Source organism: Balaenoptera musculus, chromosome 6 (genome assembly GCF_009873245.2).
Source record: "Balaenoptera musculus isolate JJ_BM4_2016_0621 chromosome 6, mBalMus1.pri.v3, whole genome shotgun sequence".
In the NCBI taxonomy this organism is placed as follows: Eukaryota; Metazoa; Chordata; class Mammalia; order Artiodactyla; family Balaenopteridae; genus Balaenoptera; species Balaenoptera musculus.
Genome location: NC_045790.1, coordinates 114614794 through 114631492, shown reverse-complemented (window position 1 = coordinate 114631492; position 16699 = coordinate 114614794). Strand labels below are relative to the sequence as shown.

At 63.7% G+C, this 16699-nt stretch overlaps 2 protein-coding genes across 4 annotated transcripts; one reads left to right on the top strand and one right to left on the bottom strand.

Moving 5' to 3' along the window:
- The first annotated feature begins 380 nt into the window (after positions 1-380).
- On the top strand, positions 381-4632 carry SOHLH1 (spermatogenesis and oogenesis specific basic helix-loop-helix 1). 2 transcript variants are annotated; one of them, XM_036856365.1, is made up of 8 exons: positions 381-501; positions 829-963; positions 1400-1547; positions 2033-2136; positions 2225-2268; positions 2936-3122; positions 3616-3686; positions 4309-4632. In XM_036856365.1, exons 1-8 carry the CDS (start codon positions 437-439, stop codon positions 4524-4526), a joined length of 972 nt encoding a protein of 323 aa, XP_036712260.1. In that variant the 5' UTR covers positions 381-436; the 3' UTR covers positions 4527-4632. The 2 variants fall into 2 exon arrangements, with proteins under 2 accessions (XP_036712260.1, XP_036712259.1); XM_036856364.1 differs by having other exon boundaries at positions 1358-1547.
- Positions 4633-11074: 6442 nt separating this feature from the next.
- Positions 11075-13422, bottom strand: LOC118897261 (uterocalin-like). 2 transcript variants are annotated; one of them, XM_036856301.1, is made up of 6 exons: positions 13300-13422; positions 13058-13191; positions 12726-12799; positions 12284-12394; positions 11631-11847; positions 11075-11150 (listed from the first exon to the last, which is right to left on the bottom strand). In XM_036856301.1, exons 1-5 carry the CDS (start codon positions 13393-13395, stop codon positions 11654-11656), a joined length of 609 nt encoding a protein of 202 aa, XP_036712196.1. In that variant the 5' UTR covers positions 13396-13422; the 3' UTR covers positions 11075-11150; positions 11631-11653. The 2 variants fall into 2 exon arrangements, with proteins under 2 accessions (XP_036712196.1, XP_036712197.1); XM_036856302.1 differs by having other exon boundaries at positions 11087-11205.
- Positions 13423-16699: the final 3277 nt, after the last annotated feature.

Here is a 16699-nt window from a genome sequence, read left to right as displayed (position 1 = left end):
GCCCCCCAGTCGTGAGACCCTTGAGGGTAGCGCCCAGCTCGGGGCTGGCACCTGGGGGCGCCCGCGGTGGGTAGGTGAGGGGAGACCCCACTGAGCGGGAGCTGGGCCGACCACCCGGAAGGGGTGGAAGAGGACCACCTACTTTGAGCACCTACCCCAGGCGCGGCTGCTTTCTGGCAACGTCTCGGCGAGAGGAGCTTCACTGCACGTGGGTAAAAGGCGGGGCAGAGCGCATGTGCGGGAGGCGGGGCGCGCCCGGGGTGGGGGGTGGGGGGTGGGGGGCGGGCCAGGTGCTGCCTGGGAGGGAAGCACGTGGGGGTGGGCAGAGTGCACGTGAGGGGGAGGGGCTCCAGGACGGCATGCGCGGGGCGGGGCGCGGCGCACGTGGGGGCCCGGGCGTGTTGTTGCTCTCTCCTCCGGCTCGAGCGGCGTGCCCATGGCGTCCAGGCGTCCTGCGTCAGACGCTGGGCTTCCCGGAGTCTCCGGCTCCGAGGGGTGCAGGTGAGAATTGGGGGGGGGCACCGGAGGGGGTCAGCTGGAACGCCCCTGCCCGGGGGTGCTCGGGGTGTCTAGACCTGGCGCTTCTATCCAATTCATATGCACCGAGTCCCCGTCCCCACCCAGCATGGCCCACCTGGGGCAGAACCCCGACCCCCGGCCCTTGCGGGGAAAGAGGGAGGGGTGCCAAGAGGTAGGGCCCAGGGCCGTGTTCCTGGGCGACCCAGGCCTTGTCCTACACCCGCCTCCCAGGATGTCCATCACCGCCTCGGGGCTCCGGGGGCGTTTTCTGGGATCCCGGAGCCCGGCGCTCTTGTCTTTTCTCGGCAGCGGCCCTTTCCTGTTTGCTACCCAGTTATGCTGCGAGGATCTCGGCCAGGGTTCAGGCCAGGCCAAGGCCCCTGCGGTGGCGAAGGGTCCAGTCTCCTGCCTCTCGCGGAACGTGCTCAGCGAGAGGGAGCGCAGGTGGGGGGCCGCGCAGTGGGGGCGGGGGTCAGAGGAGGTCAGGTTTGTGCCAGCGAGCTGGTTTCAGGTGGCTGGGACAGGCTCGTGCCGTCTGCCTGGTAAGGGAACGCTTAACTACATCCCTGAGGTGAATATAACATATGCTCTTGGGGGTGGGGGGCCCAGGGGCCACCGTTGCAGCCCTTTCTTTGAGCTGAAGTCCTGGGCATCTCGAGGTTGTGCATGTGCAGCCGACACCCCCAGGCAGTGACGGTGCAGGCTTGGCTGTAGCCCGCGGCAAACACCTGGATAGCCTGCAGCTTGGGGTCCAGGGCCCTGGGCCCGTGTGTGTCCTGACACGATCCCTGAAGGGCTCAGGGGGTTCTGGTGGCTGCAGTGCTTTTTCCCGGTCAAGGCCAGACTGCCCCATGGTCGGTGGTCACTTCCCTGGAGGCAGGAAGCGGATCTCCTTGAGCTGTGAGCGCCTGCGGGCCCTGCTGCCCCAGTTCGACGGCCGGCTGGAGGACATGGCCTCGGTCCTGGAGATGTCGGTGCAGTTCCTCCAGCTCGCCAGCGCCCTGGTGCCTGGCTGGGAGAAGCAGGCTGTGAGTTGTCCTGCAGCAGCCCGGTCAGCCCTCTGGGGAGGAGCCATGGGCATCCCCCCCCACCCCCCGGGCAGCTCTGACCACCCGGCTGCCTGGCTTCCCTCTGCCCTCCGCCCTGCACTGCCAGGGCTGCTGCATTTCTGGCAGACACGCCTGCGTTTGTGCACCGCACCTCCTCCGGGAGCCCCGGGGACAAGCTGTGGCCTCCATTTACGTTCCTTGTACTCTTGCCCATGGTGCCCAGGCCGGTATGGGTAAAAGGCCCATTGCTGTGAGGTCCCCGGGCGGGCATGGCCTTCAGCCTCCCTCCCTGCCCCACCCCCCAGTCTTGAGGACATGGTCTGCACTCAGGGAGGACCTCTGGGACCCTAGGCAGGGTGGTCAGTGATGGAGCACAGCCTGCTTTTTTTGGTGGGTTTTCCGGTTGATGGTCTCTGTTGCGTTTTTTGTGTTTATTTCCCGTTTTGATTCTTGCTTCTTCGAAGGAGACGTGGCACACGCGGCAGAAGGACGTGTTGCAGCTGGCCCTGGCGAGTCAGACCCCAGCAGGTGCCCCGGACCCCGGCGTGGGAACGTCCAGCGTGACCATGTTAGTGTCCCTGGGGGGCCCGGGGACTCCCGGGCATGGTGTGTACAGACCGTTCACAGGTCTCTCCTTCTGTCTTTGCATGGTTCAGGCAGTGGGCCTCCCCGAGCTGTGCCGCTGCGGGTGTGGACGACGGTAAGGCCCCCGTGGGGGCGGCCGCAGTGCTGGGTGGGCTGCCGGCCCTGCCTGGGGAGCGTGAGCGGGTCCTCGTCCTCCCGTCGTGCCGCCCCCGACGAGGCCCACAAGGCAGCGTGACGACTGTGCTCCTCTCATGCTGGATGCCTGCCACGGCTGTTGGTCACTGCTTGGACCGTGGCTGCCGGTCCCCGAGTGCCACGGGAGGCGAGACTGTGCCTTCCCCCTCCCCTGGTGTGCCCATCAAGGCGGGGAGGGGTCTTGCTGTCGCCAGGGCCGGCAGCAGAGCTGGGCCCCCCAAAGAAGGTCGGGACTCAAGCTCAGGGTGTGAGGGTGCAGGGATCATACAGCACGGTGGTCTGAGGGTGGAGTCCTTGGTCAGGAATCATGGAGATGGAGGGAGAGGTAGTAGCACGAGGGTCCCCAGGTCTGAGTTCCCCATGGTTGAGCTGAGGCCGAGTTGGCATCTCCACCAGGAAGCCTCCCTGGCCCCAGGTGTCAGGTGCCTCACCTCCGGGCATCTGTCTTCTCCTGATTACTTGCTGGCTTTTTGCTCCTGAAACTCACGTGTTCCCGATGCAGGACAGAGTGGGCAGGGACTCGGGTCTTCAGGGGAGGGCTGCTCTCCAGGTGGGGAAGGCTGACCCACGCCTCGCCTCCCTCACAGAGCCGCCCAGCCTGGTCCCCCGGTCTCCAGGCCTGAGTCCCTCCAAGGCGCTGAGGCCGCCCCCGCTGTGGTCTCCCCGCTCGCGGCAGCCACCCTCGCCGCTGGTGAGCGAAGAGTCTCAGAGCTGCTTGGGCCAGGCTGGGTCCCCAGCTCAAGGGACTGACAAGGCCATAACGCTGGATGCCAGGTGGGTGGCCCAGTGGTGTGTGCATGACCCGCTACACGCCTCCTCCCAGCCCTGCCCGAGCTCTGGCTGGACCCCACTGCCTGGGAAGTTTCTGCTCCCCACATCCTCGGTGTCTGCCTGGATGGCCCAGGCTGCTGGCCCAGTCCTGGAGCAGCCGGACGCTGCCATGGGGCTTTCTAACGTGTTGCTGGAAACGCTGTTGTCTCCTTAACGGTCGTCTGTTTTGGTTGACAGTAAGTGAGTTTGTGTTTTGCGAGCTCTACCAGCTGGGGCGTGGGCCGGGAGCTGCTGGGGCTGGAGAGGAAGCAACAGCGGCCTGGGCTGGCTCCGGGCAGGCAGGAGGGTGGGCTCAGGGTCCGGCCGGGGTGGGGGGAGCACCCCATCTGTCTCTGAACCCAAAGCTGCCTTTCAGGGCCCACGCTCTTCTCTCGAGGTGCAAGGCGTGGGGTCCACGTGGGGTGACTCAGGGTGAGGGTGTGCTTGTTGGATCCAGGTCTGTGTCGGGATGTGACGCCGAAGACGGGTCGTCCTTTCTGTTGACTGCGAGTCCTGACTGGTGGCTGGGTGAGTGGGGGACGCTCGGCCTGTGCCACCTTCTCCCCTAACCCGGGACGGGCTTTGGGGTCTGGGTTGGTCCTGTTGCGGGCTGGGCGGGCAGCTGGGACTGTTGGGGAGATGGGATGGGGTCCAGCTTGCTGTGTGACACTAAGGTCCCAGCGTCTGTCTCTGAGCTCCCGTTTCCTTCTCTGCTGGCGGTTTTGGGGACCACCGGTGGGAATGACAAGTGGTGTGTGTGCGTGTTGGGGGGGAGTTACCTGTGAGCGTGAGTGCACGGCAACACGGGGTTGCTTGTGTACGGCTGCGCGTCAGTTTCAGAGCCTTCTCCCGAGACCTTGTCCCCACAGAGGCGTCTGGATGTGCGATGAGTCCCGTCTCTGCAGGATTTGGCGTCACGGGGTGGGGGAGCCCCTTCCTGGTTCTGGCGCTCCTGGGTCTCGAGCTGGGCCGGCGGGAGTGGGCCCACCCACCTGGTCAGGGGTCCTCTGCTCCCACCTCAAGGATGAGCAGAGGGCTTCCTGGTTGGGTGGGACAGATGGGCGGGGGGGGGCCCCTTCTGCATGCTGTGTCCACTCTGCGTGCCCTGGGGTACCTGCCTGCTCTGCTGACGTGTCCCGTCTGCTTCCAGGGTCCCTGGAGGGCAGAGGCAGTAGTGACCCTTCTCGGGTCCCCGCCAGGAGCAGCCCGCTGGACAGGGCAGAGCCCAGCTTCCTGGGCGACCATGAGCCCGGCTCCCAGGATCCCCCAGACGGGCCCCTGGAGCCATGGAGCTCAGACGTGAGCTGCCCCAGCTCGGCCCTGCGGGACGAGGTAGACAGCATCTTCCCCGACTTTTTCGCTTACTGAGGGCCGGGTCGTGCCAGGCCGCGGGGCACGCTTGGGCGTTATATTTTGGGTTTGGGCTGCAGCTGTGCTCTAATTCCAGCGAGGCTGGTGGGGCTGTGAGGAGCAGAGGCTGAATATTAAAGAGGAAAAGCAGTTTTTCTGGAGGAAGCAAAACTTGTGTAGCTTTCGTGTAATTAACGCGATTCACTGGGCAGATGGCACCGCTTCTGTTCAAAGTGCAGGCACCCCTGCCTGGGGATTTGTTCCTGGCCTGTGGGATCCCTAAATATCCCGGCCCTGGGGCTAGGGAGGAGAGGGGTCCACAGACGGAGAATTGTGTCCTTGGTCTGCTCCCCAAGAGGCAGGCATGGGACCCAACTCCCTGCGCCTGTGAGGCTGGTCTGAGGGGCCCCACAGAGGTCCATTGGGGAGGCCTCTTTCCGGACCAGGGTGGGAAAGGAACCACCTCTGCCTTCGAGGTGGTGGCCTTTGTGCTCCCAGTGCAGGGCCCGTTGGGGGGCGTGGGGCAGAGGTCGCTTGGCTTTTGCGTCTGGACCCACGGCTGCTCCCGTCCCCAAGGATCGGGGAGGCGCTGGCTTCCTGTGAGGAGTGACCCTGCCTGAATCCCATCACCTTTCAGCCACAGCGAGGGCGGTGCCAGTCTCTGACCCAAGCTGGTCAGGGGCTCAGCCCACCCTGATCCCTGCTTGTCCCTTTCTGGAGCCGTGGGCATCTTCACCCCAGCACCCTGGGAGGGAGGCCTGGGAGCTGGGGCTCAGCTTGTTCAGAAGCCTGACCGAGACCCCCAGCGGGTGGATGGACCCACCCTGACCCTTAAACTCCCCACTTAGCCCTTTAGAAGGCGAGGGGCAGGACCCCACCCCGGGTGGCAGGAGGGCTCACTTGCGCTGCCTCCAGCCCGTGAAGCGGGGGGGTGCTCGGAGCTGGTGTTGAGAAGGGTCCAGCGGCCCAGGCAGGCTGGCGGGGCCGGAGCAGGGGTGGATGAGCAGCGCCTGCCCCATCGTGGGAGGAGAGCAGCCTTCAACCCTGTACCTGTGCCAGGGTCCTGGGTCCGGTCCCGCAGGCCCTGGGACCACGCACACGAAGCTGCATCAGACGGCACCGCTCCGGACGCCACACGGGACGGGCGGCCGTCTGGGGCCAGACCTCCCTCGCTGCCTGGGGGAGTGCAGGGAAAGCTGATCCCCCTCCGAGGTGGGGAGAAGAAAGGGCTGCCGCCCGGGCCTGGTGGGGGCTGGGCTGTCGCGGCTGCTGGAGTGAAGAGGAGCTGGGGGTCCCGGGAACAGCTTGCTTTCCACCCCTCCCCTGCTCTGGCCCTTTTCGAACCAAATTACTCCTGTTGGCTGCAGTTGGGTGTTCAGGGATGGATTTAGAAAGTCAGCACGGTGGTGACTACAGGCTTGTTTTGGGGCGTGAGGGGGTTTCAGCATAACACCCCCAGCTCTCGAGGTGACCTGCTCTCCTCCCCCCACCCCCAGGGGCTCCCGGAAGTTGGACAGTGGGTGCTGCTTGCACAGAGGGGGACGTGGGGCTCGGCAGGACCCCAGACACCCTCAGGCTGCACCCTCTCCCAGGTCCACCAACTCCTCAGCCCCGGGCATTGTTGCTGGGCAGTGTCTGTGGCTGTGCCTTGGTGATTGTCCGCTGGCTGAGCTGGGAGGTGACCAGCTGCTCTGTCCAGCACCGCCGTCCACCTGCCCCTGAGCCCTGCCTTTCTCTTCCGCTTACCCTGCCGCCTCCTGCCCTCCCTGCTGCCTGTCTTGCTCCTTGAACTTCGAGGCCACCTTGGGTCACTACCCATCGCTGTTGTGGCCAAGGTGCTCAGTGCTGCCCAGGAGCCTCACACGGCCTCTGGTCACGGGTCCTGACCTGGAGCCTGGCACAGCCAAGGGCCTCCCTGCCCACCTGGGAGGGGCTGGCCACTGCTCATCCTCAGGGGTCTGGAGGGCACGGTCCCAGGGCCTTGCCCACCGCCAGGCTGTGACCACCTCTTGGCGAGGCCAGGCCCATCCTGTCCGTCTGCCACCCAGGTGCCCACTGAGTGAGAGAAATGGTGCCCTTACTTCAGGTCTCAGCCCTCCTGAGACCCTCACCCAACCAGCCTGCCCTCACTGTGCCCCCCCGTGTGTGCTCCCCCGCACACGGGGACACCTGGGCAAAGGACAGGCCCCACCTGCCCTGGAAGCTGGACTCTACAGGCCTGAAAGAGCCAGAAACAGGCTCAGTCTTCCTCCAGCCCCGCCTTTGGTCTCTTGAAACCCAGGACACCTCGTCATCCCCCAGCGGGTGCCACAGCCTGCCACCTGGGCACAGCAGGGTGCCCATGGCATGACAAGGTCCCCCAGGGCAGCCATGCCCAGGCCCACCTGGCTTCATCATTTTCTTCAGGGTCGTACCTGACGTTGGGGAGGGGGGGGGCCTTGGTCTGGCCTTCCTGTGCGGGGGTCAGAGCTGCAGCTCACGCCGTGGCCGGGAGCCAGTGTCACCTGTGGGTGCTGTACCTGGTTGCCTTCCAGGGCCCACCATGAGTCCCTCCTCCTTTTTCCAGAATCTTCTGGAATCTTTTTGACTCTTCCAGAGGAGAAGGGGACACTGTTCTGGCCAAGTGCTGGGGGACAGGGCGAGGGAAGCTGAGCCACAGGATGGAGGCATGGGGTCCAGGGAGGTCCCGGGGATGTGAATCCTGATTCTCCTCCAAAGGGGTCTCGGCAGAAATGAGCTTCGGGGCTGGTGGTCGGAAGGGGTGCAGACGGAGGTGGTCCCCTTCCCTCGCCCGCCCTGTCCGGCCGTCTCTGCCCCTCTGGGACTTGCAGGTGGCCCCCAGCCCCTCGACGCAGGCAGCTGGTGCCCTCGGAGCTGCTGACCCTGCAGAGGCAGCTGCCCAGGGAGGCCCTGGCGCCCACAGTGTCCACTCGTGGGCCAGCGGGTCAGCGCCCCACCTGCTGCTTATGGGGCTGGAGAGGGTGGCATGTGCAGAGCCATGGCAAGGGGGGCCTGGGCTCCCGTGCACTCCAAAGCCCCTGCCATTGGATGGGGCCTGGGTGCCAGGGGAGGGAGCACCCAGCGAGGCCAGAGTTGGTGTCTGGTTTGTCCAGGGCCCGGCCAGCCCTTCCTGCAGGGGCTGCCCTCGGTGGTGCCGGTTCTAAGGAGCGTGGGTTCTGGGTCCTCCCCGAGCCCCAGGGACGTGGCTGTCTCTGCTTCTGAGGAACGGTGGGAGAGAAGCTTCTGGATAATGTGAATTTCCCCCGTCTCTGCTGATGGGGTCGAGCTGACGTTCCCGGTTCCTGCGTTTGCCTTCTGGAGAGTCAGGCCAGGAGGTTTCGCTGAACGGATGGATGCTGTGTGCTGCCTTCTCGGCGCAGAAAACAATCCCATTACACCCCTTAGAAATTGCATTTTATCCTCGTAAGCGTGGAGGTTGGATGCACTCAAATTCATTTGGAACGCTTGGGATCCTAACCCAAAAAGGAAAGCTGTTGGTGAAGTGCGGGGTGGCAGGTGGAGGGGACACCTCGCTCAGAAGCTTCAGGGCTTGTCCCAGGCTGACCTCAGTGGCCGCGAAGCTGCCTGGGGCAGCCAGTGGTGGGTTTGTTTCCCGGTGCTGGGGTTTCTCTGGGTGGGTCCTCCCAGGGTATCGTTCCTCAATGAGCCCTTGCCCCCCAGCCTGCTCTGGGCCTGCTCGGGGACTGTCCCGAAAGTGCCCTGTTCCTGGGTTTGGGATGGACGTCGGAGGCCAGGTGATGGCACAGTGGCCACCAGGACGCAGACCCTTCAGCAAGGAGGAGGAGCGTTGGACCCTGGAGAACGCCCTTGGGCTTTTTGCGGGGCCGAGCTGGGCCGCTGTCCTGTCCTGGCGCTTCCTGCGGTCACATGCAGCCAAGCCGGCCAAGTGGGTCCACGCAGCCCAGATGCCAGGTGGCTGGGAAGCCCCTGTCCAGGCTGCCCCCCGGTAACCCCAGGGGTGCAGTGCCTGTGCTGCACGGGGGCTTGTAAATCGGGGCGGGGGGCAGCTTATTCAGAATGCAGCTCCTCCGTCTGTGAGGGGCCAGGGGTCAGGATACCTACCGGGCACACGGCCTCTGCTGGGGCAGGCGGCTCCTGAACCCGGTGCCCGGGGTGGGGTAGTGGAAGGGGTTCTAAGCAGCGCAGAAGGACACTTGGGAGGAGTGTTGGGGTCTGCAGCGTCCCCGCCCCTCGTGGAGGGCGGCTCCGGGGGACGAGTCCAGCAACATCACAGCCGCAGCCTGACTCCCCAGGGTCCTTTGGAGGACGCGGCTTCCCATTCCCCAGTCTTCTTCTCTCCTTTAAACCCACGGGCGCCTTAGCGGCTTTTGCTTTACAAATGGGGGAGGGGTTCCAGGGCTAACAGTGCCCCCAGGCACGTCTCTGGTGCGGTTTCAGGGCCTGAGTGGGAGGGTGTGGGAGCTCTGTCCTCGGAGGGGGTCCCGGAGGGGTGCTTCTTCCTCCGTGGTGTCAGGGCCCAGCACTCACCCCTCCGTCCCCATCAGAGTATCACGGAGCCTCAAAGGACAAAGACCAGGCTTAGAAGGCTGTCCCCCACCCCTGCCACCAGCATGTCCTTTTATATTTGGGATGCCCAAAGCAGGCTGTGACCTCTGCCCCAGATGCCTTTGGCCTGGCCCGTCTGAGCGTGTGTGTGTGTGTGTGTGTGTGTGCGTGCGCCCGTGTGTGTTTTGTGCGCACATGGCGGGGTGAGCCCCTTGGGATCCCGGCAGGCCTGGCTTCGCTCAAATGGCCCCTTGGGCTCTTTCCAAATGCACTTGACTTTCCCAAGCCTGGTGGGCGGGCTCAGCTGTGCCAGGGGCTGGGGGTTGGCCGGCTGATACCCCCGCCTGTGATGTGTGCCCCAGGGTGCTGGGGGCCTGGCCGTGGTAGGCGCTGGCAGCGGAGTGAAGGAAGGGCTCCCCTCCAGCGCTGGGCCGGGCGGGAAGGCGGGTGCTCCCGAGCCCCCTGCCCGGCCATCCGTGAAGCGGGTGGGCCGTGCCCCCAGGGGTTGGATGAGAAGCTGCCGAGTGGTGTGCTTCAGCCACTCCTGTAATTTCTGCTGCTTCGCAGGAGACGGTGGGTGGGGAGTAGACGGGACACCCCGGGGCTCAGCAAGAACCCCCCGCCACTGCAGTTGTGTCTGGGATCCAGGATTTCTGAAACCACCTTCGGAGCCGGCTTAGCTCTGGTGATGGGATGGGGTCCCTCCTCCCTTATCCTAAAGGCCCCCCACACCCCAGTGTGCTGGGGGTGGAATCGGAGCTGGAGGCAAGAGGTGCTAGGCCTTTCCCAGAGTAGGGGGGCGGGGGCCGGCGGCTCAGGGGTGAGAGTGGCTTGTGCTGAGGGGAAGTGGGAGTGAGCGAGGAGACCCGCAGACCATGACCCGGACCACTGGGACCCAGGGCGTCCGTGGGGTGGACCGGGGGTGGGTGCTGCCCGAGGCTGAGGGCGTGCAGGAGGTAAGGGGAGCGGACGTGGGTCGGGACACGGGCTTCGGGTGGAGGGGGCGGGGCGCCTGGGGGAGCCCAGGGCGAGGGCAGGCAGAGAGGGTGGGGGCAACACTGCCTGGGTGCTGGGGTGTGGCCTGGTCCCAGCTGTGGAGGTGGGCGGTCCCTTCCTCTGACTGAGGGACCCTGCAGCCAGCTCTCCCTCGTCCTGGGCCGATGCAAGCCTTGGTGCTACACGGCCGAGCCTGGCCCAAGATATGGCCTCGGGGGACTCTTGGCCACCGGAGAGAGCCCCCTGGCCTGGGGCGGCAGTGGCCAGGGGTACAGCCCTTGGGGGAGCAAAGGGGCTCACCGGCTGTGGGGCAGGGAGCTTCCCTGAGGCTGGGGTCCAGTGGAGGGGGCCCTGGCTGATGGGGGACTCAGGTGGGCCTCCTGGGCCCTGGCCCCAGGTGGGAGCCCTGGCTGGGCACTGTGTGAATCGGAGGGGGCCTCAGGGGGTACCCACCAGGCTCTGGCGGCTCGAGGAGGGTAAGACACGTCCTCTGCTGCCTGCCCAGCCACCGTGTCCGCCCCCAGGGCCTCAGCCACTGTCATTTAGGGGAGACCAGGGTGTGATCTGAAGGGGCCCCTAAGCTGTAGGCGCTCTGCCAGCTGACCCACCGGAGCTGTGCTCTCTGCCCGGAGACCCCACTGCCGGGGTCTCACCCCACTGCACCACCACAGGGTGAGCCCTGGGGCTGCCACTGCCCGCAGCCCCGAGCCTGAGGGGACCAGGGTGGCCGTGGGGCCTGGCCTCGCCCCCTCCCTGCGCCATCTCCCAGCTTTGCGCTCTGAACGGCGTCCCGGTGAACCCCTAGCAGCTTCTCCAAACCCCGTGGACGTGAGTCCAAGGCCATCTTGGTGTCGCCAGGAGGGTCCCCATCCCCCGTCCCCAGCAGCCTTGGCCTGGGATGGGGTGTCAGTGGGCAGCTCCCGGTCACCATGCTGGCACCGGCCGGGCTTGTGTTCGGGCTGAGGCCCCCCAGAGCACACTGGGTCCGGGGCAATCGTTTATTGGACACAGCAGGACAGGCCTCCAGGAGGGCAGAGGCTGCTCCTAGGGGGTGGGGCAGCTGAAGGGCTCCTTGGGTTAACCGAGATCTTCCGGTCCTTCGGTGCCTGGGAGACACCCCTGTGAACAAGAGGGGGTGCGGCAGGCTCAGGGGTGTGGGATGGCCGGGGCAGATCTGCGGGAGGGGCGGGGCACTGTTTTGAGAGCCAGGGCAGCTGGCTCCCCACTGCCCCGGGCCCTCCCCCGGGTCACGGCCTGGGGGTGTCTGTTGAGGGACAGAGGAGGTGATGGGGAGGGGCTTTTGTCACAGGCAGCCGCGTGCCGGGCCCTGGACCCCCAAGGTCTGCCCCCCACAGCCCTCCACCTACAGGCCCACCCCGAGTGTGTCCACAGGCCCCTCTGCCCCCCGCTGGCCCTGCCCGTGTCAGCCTGGGTCAGCCCGATGGGCGTCCCCACCTTGGGTCCCTCCCACGCCCCCCAGCACTGCATCCTGAGTCTCCGAGACGTCAAGGCCCCGCGTGTGCTGAGCAGCACCTGCTGCCGACCCCTACCCCCAGGGGCCCCCCTGCTGCAGTGTCCGCAGGGTCAGAGGTCACCCACCTGGGCCCGCAGCCTCCCTGTTGTCAGGCGCAGAGGCAGGGATCTGTGGCGAGCTGAGTGGAGGTCCGGGCTGTGCCCTCCGCCCCCCGAGGCTGGGGCAGGGGTGGGCACCCACCAGTTCTGGTCACGTTAATGATGTTGGTCGTGTGGATCCCGTGGTTTCTGCAGTAGTCGGTAAACATGAGCAGGGCGTCCGGGCTTGCCTCAGGTGTCCGGCCTGGGGGCAGAGTGACAGGGGCCATCTCTCTTGCTGGTCATTTGGGATAACGGGCGGTGGGGTTCTGGGGGCTGGGAGGCTGCCCTCTCGGGATGTGGGCGTGGCTATGGGGACAGGACCAGCGTTCGGGTGGGGGCAGGCCTCTTCTCTGGGTCCTGGTCATCGCTGTCCCCTGTCCTTTGTTTACTCCACGTTGGGATAAAGGGCTGGGGCCCCAGGAACGTCTGAGGGTGTCACATCACCTCCAAACGGCCTCGAGGTGGCCGGGGTCCGACCTGTGTCTTGCTGGCTGTGGCCCAGTGTCCTCCCTGGGGACTGGGACCCGCAGGGCACTGGGTGTCCCCGGAGGGGGCGGGGGGAGGGGCTGGCTCTGCCCTTGCGGGTGGCAGGTGGTCCACGTGTGGGCACGGGCAGGCGGGGGTTTCTGGGCACTTACTGAGGAGGCTCACTGCCACCACCTCCTTCTCACGTCCCTCGCGATGGTTGCAGAGGATGATGTAGCTCTTGGGGTCCGCTTTTCCCAGGAAGACCCTGTTCTGGGCGGCATCTGTGACCCCGGGGGTCAGGATGGGAGGCGGGGCAAGAACCAGACCCTGGGACCCCTCTGGTCCCGTCACAGGGCTTGATGACTCGCTCCTGAGGACCAGCCGGGCCCCGGGCTGGGCAGGACCGGGTGTGGGCCTCGGGCCCTTCCCGGACGCCTCCGCCCACGCGTGCCCGCCACTGCTGCCGGTGCCAGGGGGGTGCCGCGCCCGGCCCGGGGACGCCGTCTCAAGGTGGGCGTCCTGGCAGCTGGGCTCCTGGCCACACTCGGCCCCGAACTGGAGGTGGAGTGGGGCCGGGCGGATGGGGCTGGAGGATGGCGGGTCTATACTTACTCTCCAGCAGGTACTGAAATTTCCTTTTCGTTTTATTTGCCGTCATCGTAATCGGGACACATGCACCATTTACCCTGGGAGGGGGTGACAGGTCGCCTGGGAAGCCGGGGTCTGGAAGGCAGGGCTCGGCCTTCTCCGTGCAGCCCCTCGGGGGGACTGGGGGGAGCCCGGCCACCCTGGACCTTGGACTCTCGTGTCCGTCTCCAGGCAGCGAGCCCCTCGTCCCGCCCCACATCACCTCTGAGCCCGGGAAGCAGGCTGTGAGGGGGGCGGGGGACAGGGTCGCGCGACTCACCTGGGCTCCGCCCCGCCCGCACCTGCCCCAGACTTACTTCCTGCGCAGGTGGAGCTGCAGGGCCCTGGGGGTCACCTGGATGCGGTGGATGAGCAGCCGTGCGTCCTCGTCCTCCTTCAGGAGTTTGGGTTGGTTGGAGGCCAGCCTTGCCAAGAACCATTCGCCGCTGACCTGGGGAGCAGAGGGGGGGGGCGGGCGCTGGTGCCGGCTGGCCCTGTGCCTGCGGCCGCTGCCCCCAGCCGCCGCTCCATCCCACGCCCGACGTCCGCGGCTGGCTACCAGAGTCTCGTTGAAGTTGGGGTCCTGGGGCCCCCAGTGCAGGGCCTGGGGGCAGCGGAGCAGGGTCAGCCCCACAGCCAGCAGCAGGAGGTTCATGGCGAGTCAGGGGGGCTGAGGGATGGCCGGCGGCACCTCGGACAGGTGTCCAGAGCCCGTGGTGGTGGCCCTTTTGTCTCCTGCTGGGAGAGGTTCCTGGCCACGTGGCGGGCTGTCACCAGCCCCCTCCCATTGACCACAATTACCTTCTATTTGTTGAGCCTGCGGCCAACAATGGCCACTTTGCCCTTGTCCGCAGCCCCCCTGCCTGTCCGTGGTGCAGTCATGCTGTTTCCAAGAACAGCGGGTGTGTCCGCCTGGGCAGGCTTCCAGGGTCCTCGTGTTCCCACCGATGATCAAGTCACAGAGCCGCTTGCTGACCTGGCAGCCCTGGGCAGCCCTGAGGTCTCCCTTCTGACGGCCACCCAAGCGTTTGTGTGGCTTGGTCGTGGGGCCCTGGGACTCGGGGGGTGGCCCCGGGGGAGTGGCAGCACCGGATGCCCTGCCTCACCGGGGGGCTGACTGACCACCCTGGCTTGGGGGACAGGGGTGGCTCCGTGACACGGCCTGGGCCGTGCTGCCGGGCGCTTCCCCTGGAGTGGGCCATCTGGGCAGAGCCAGGCACAGCGGGAATGGGGGTGCTGCGAGCGGGAGCCGGGATGTGCCCCATCTCGACTCCCCTGCTGGAGCCTGACTGAGTTTGACTCCCTCGTGCTGCACAGGGACCCCCGGGGCCGTGGGGCACAGAGCAGAGCAGCGTGAGTGCAGACACTGCCCCCCCCCACCCCCCAGGGCTGTGTCCTTAGCTCTCCAAGCCTCAGGTTCCTCACCTTTGAAGGGGCAGTGACGACACTGCCTGCCTGCTGACTGCCGGCCCGTTTCTTGGCTGCAAGACCCTTTGAAGATGCTCGTGTGGGGTCTCCCATCTCCCTCCCTCGTCCCCCACTGAAGCGGTGGCCTTGTGCAGCCGACTGTGCCCCAGGTAGAGTCCCTCCTTTGATATCGCAGTGCCACACCTTGGTGTCAAAAGCGGGCAGGGACATTACGAGAAAGGAAAAATTGAACGTCACACTCACCCATGAATGTAGGTTCAGGAGCCCAGGTAAACATTATACAACGAATCCAGCCATCTGTGGAAAGGAAGGTACGTTACAACCTGTAGGGTTCCTTCCAGAACTGCAAGGTTGGTTTAGGGATTGTGAATCAATCCATGGATTCCATCACATAATAGAGCGGAGGGAAAATCCTCTGATCATGGTATTAGCTGCAGGAAAGGCACTGGATGAAAGTCAACAACTATTCGTGGCAAAAACTCATACCGTTCTAGAAATTAAAGGGAGCTTCCTCATCTGATTAAGGGGTTTACAAAATACTAGGGCAACTGACCTCTCTCTTGGTGAAGCATCAGAAGCTTCTAAGAAGGGAAGGCAGAAGGATTTGCAAGGAAGTGACCAACCTGAGATGGTCCTAGGTGACATGACCACGTGTGGAGGATGTCCAGGTAACCTGCAGGTAACTTGTTCAGATTCGTTAGTGAGTTTAGAAGGGCGATTGGCCACAGGATCTATACAAGAAAATGAACTGTTTCTATACGTGAGCACTGCAAACTTAGAAAATGAAATTTAGAGAAACTTTATTTACAATTCAGTGAAAAAAATCAATTAGCTAGGAACAAATCCAATGCAAAAATGGTGCAAGGCTTCTGCACAGTAAACTCTTAAGCTAGTATTGAGAAATTAAGATAAACTAGATACATTCATACACCGTGTACTTGGATTAGAAGCCTCAATACTATAAAAATGTCAATTCTTTTCCTAAGAACAATAGGCTCCCAATCAAAATTGCAATAGGGTATATGTCTCATGGGACTTCGCCAGCTGATTCCAAGATGTATGAAAATGCCGAGAGTTAAAAATAGCCGGGACTCTCCTGAAGGTCAACTTGGTGGGATTTGCTTTCCCAGACTCCTGTTCTCATTATGAGCTTTAGTGATGAAGCCAGCGTGTAATCTGTGTGAAGCTGAAAAAGAAATGAACCGAAAGAGCAAGAAACAGACCCTCGAGTCCACGTACGGGCACTTCTGAGGGTGAAGATGGCTCTGCAGAGAAATGGGGTGAAAGGCAGCCTTTTTCATACATGGTGCTGGGTCGTCTGGATGCTCATAAGGACAAGAATGAACCTTGACCTTGACCTTGCATCAAATCCAAAGATAAATTCCAGCAGTGTTAAGAGTTGGATGTGCCCCACCCCGGGGATAGGTTGAAGTTCTAACCCGGGACCTCAGAATGGGACCCTGCTTAGAGGCAGGGTCTTTGCAGATTTAGTCGGTTAACGTGAGGTCACAGGGTAGGCCCGACCCAATGTGACTCGTGTCCGTGTAAAGATGACAAGTGTGGACACAGTCATGCAGAGGGAGAATGACCAGAAGACGACCATGTGCTGACAGAGGTGGAGGTTGGATGGATGTAGCCACGACCCATCCTCCCCTCGAGCCTTTGGAAGGAGCCCGGCCCCACAGACGCCTTGACTTGGGATTCTGGCACCAGGAGGATAAGGCTGCCGTCTCAGCCCTGTCTGTGGTCCTTTGGTGCAGCAGCCGCAGGACACACTTCCAGCAGGATAGTGGTCAAGGTCCCGGCAGGAGCAGTGAGCACATCCAGAGGGGTAATGAAAGAGCGTTTGGGGAAAGGGCTCCCAAAGAAGTGGTGGGAAGGGTTAGGAGAAACCCACAAGGAAGGTGTTACCGCCCTGGGCTCAGGGGCCTCGGGGAGCAGGTGGTGGACCCTAGGCTGCAGGTGTAGGCAGGGCCCCCAAGAAGGACAGAGCGTGGCTGAGGTGCAGCCCAAGGGAGGGGCAGTGGGGGGGTGAGTACCCCAGACTCTCGATCCTGCTCCCTGGGGAGCCTCCCTTTGGCTGAGTCCAGCTGGAAGCCACCAGCTGCTGCACTGTCAGAGACTAGAGCCCCATTCCCTGCAAGACACAATGAAGTGGGTGAAAAATTCAGCCCCAGGGTGGCAGAGGTAAACTACTCATGTAGCCAAGGGCTCCTGTCCACGATATATAAAGAGCAGCTGCTAATCAACAAGAAAAAGACACAACTGTAGAAAATGGGCAACAGACCTCAGTTATCATTTGACAAAGACACCAAAACCATGAGAGAGTGTTTTAGCCCCATTAGTGATCCAAGAAATGAAAGTTATAATGAGATTTCACCCACCCCCACCCCCAATGCCCTAAATGACTAAATGTAAAATGCCTGATTGAAATGGAGCAGGACTCCTTGGTCCTTCCCCGCCATGTCCTCCGCCTGCCTTTTGTCTGTGGAAAAACTTTAGCCAAAGAATAAGTTTAATCAGAGAAGTAA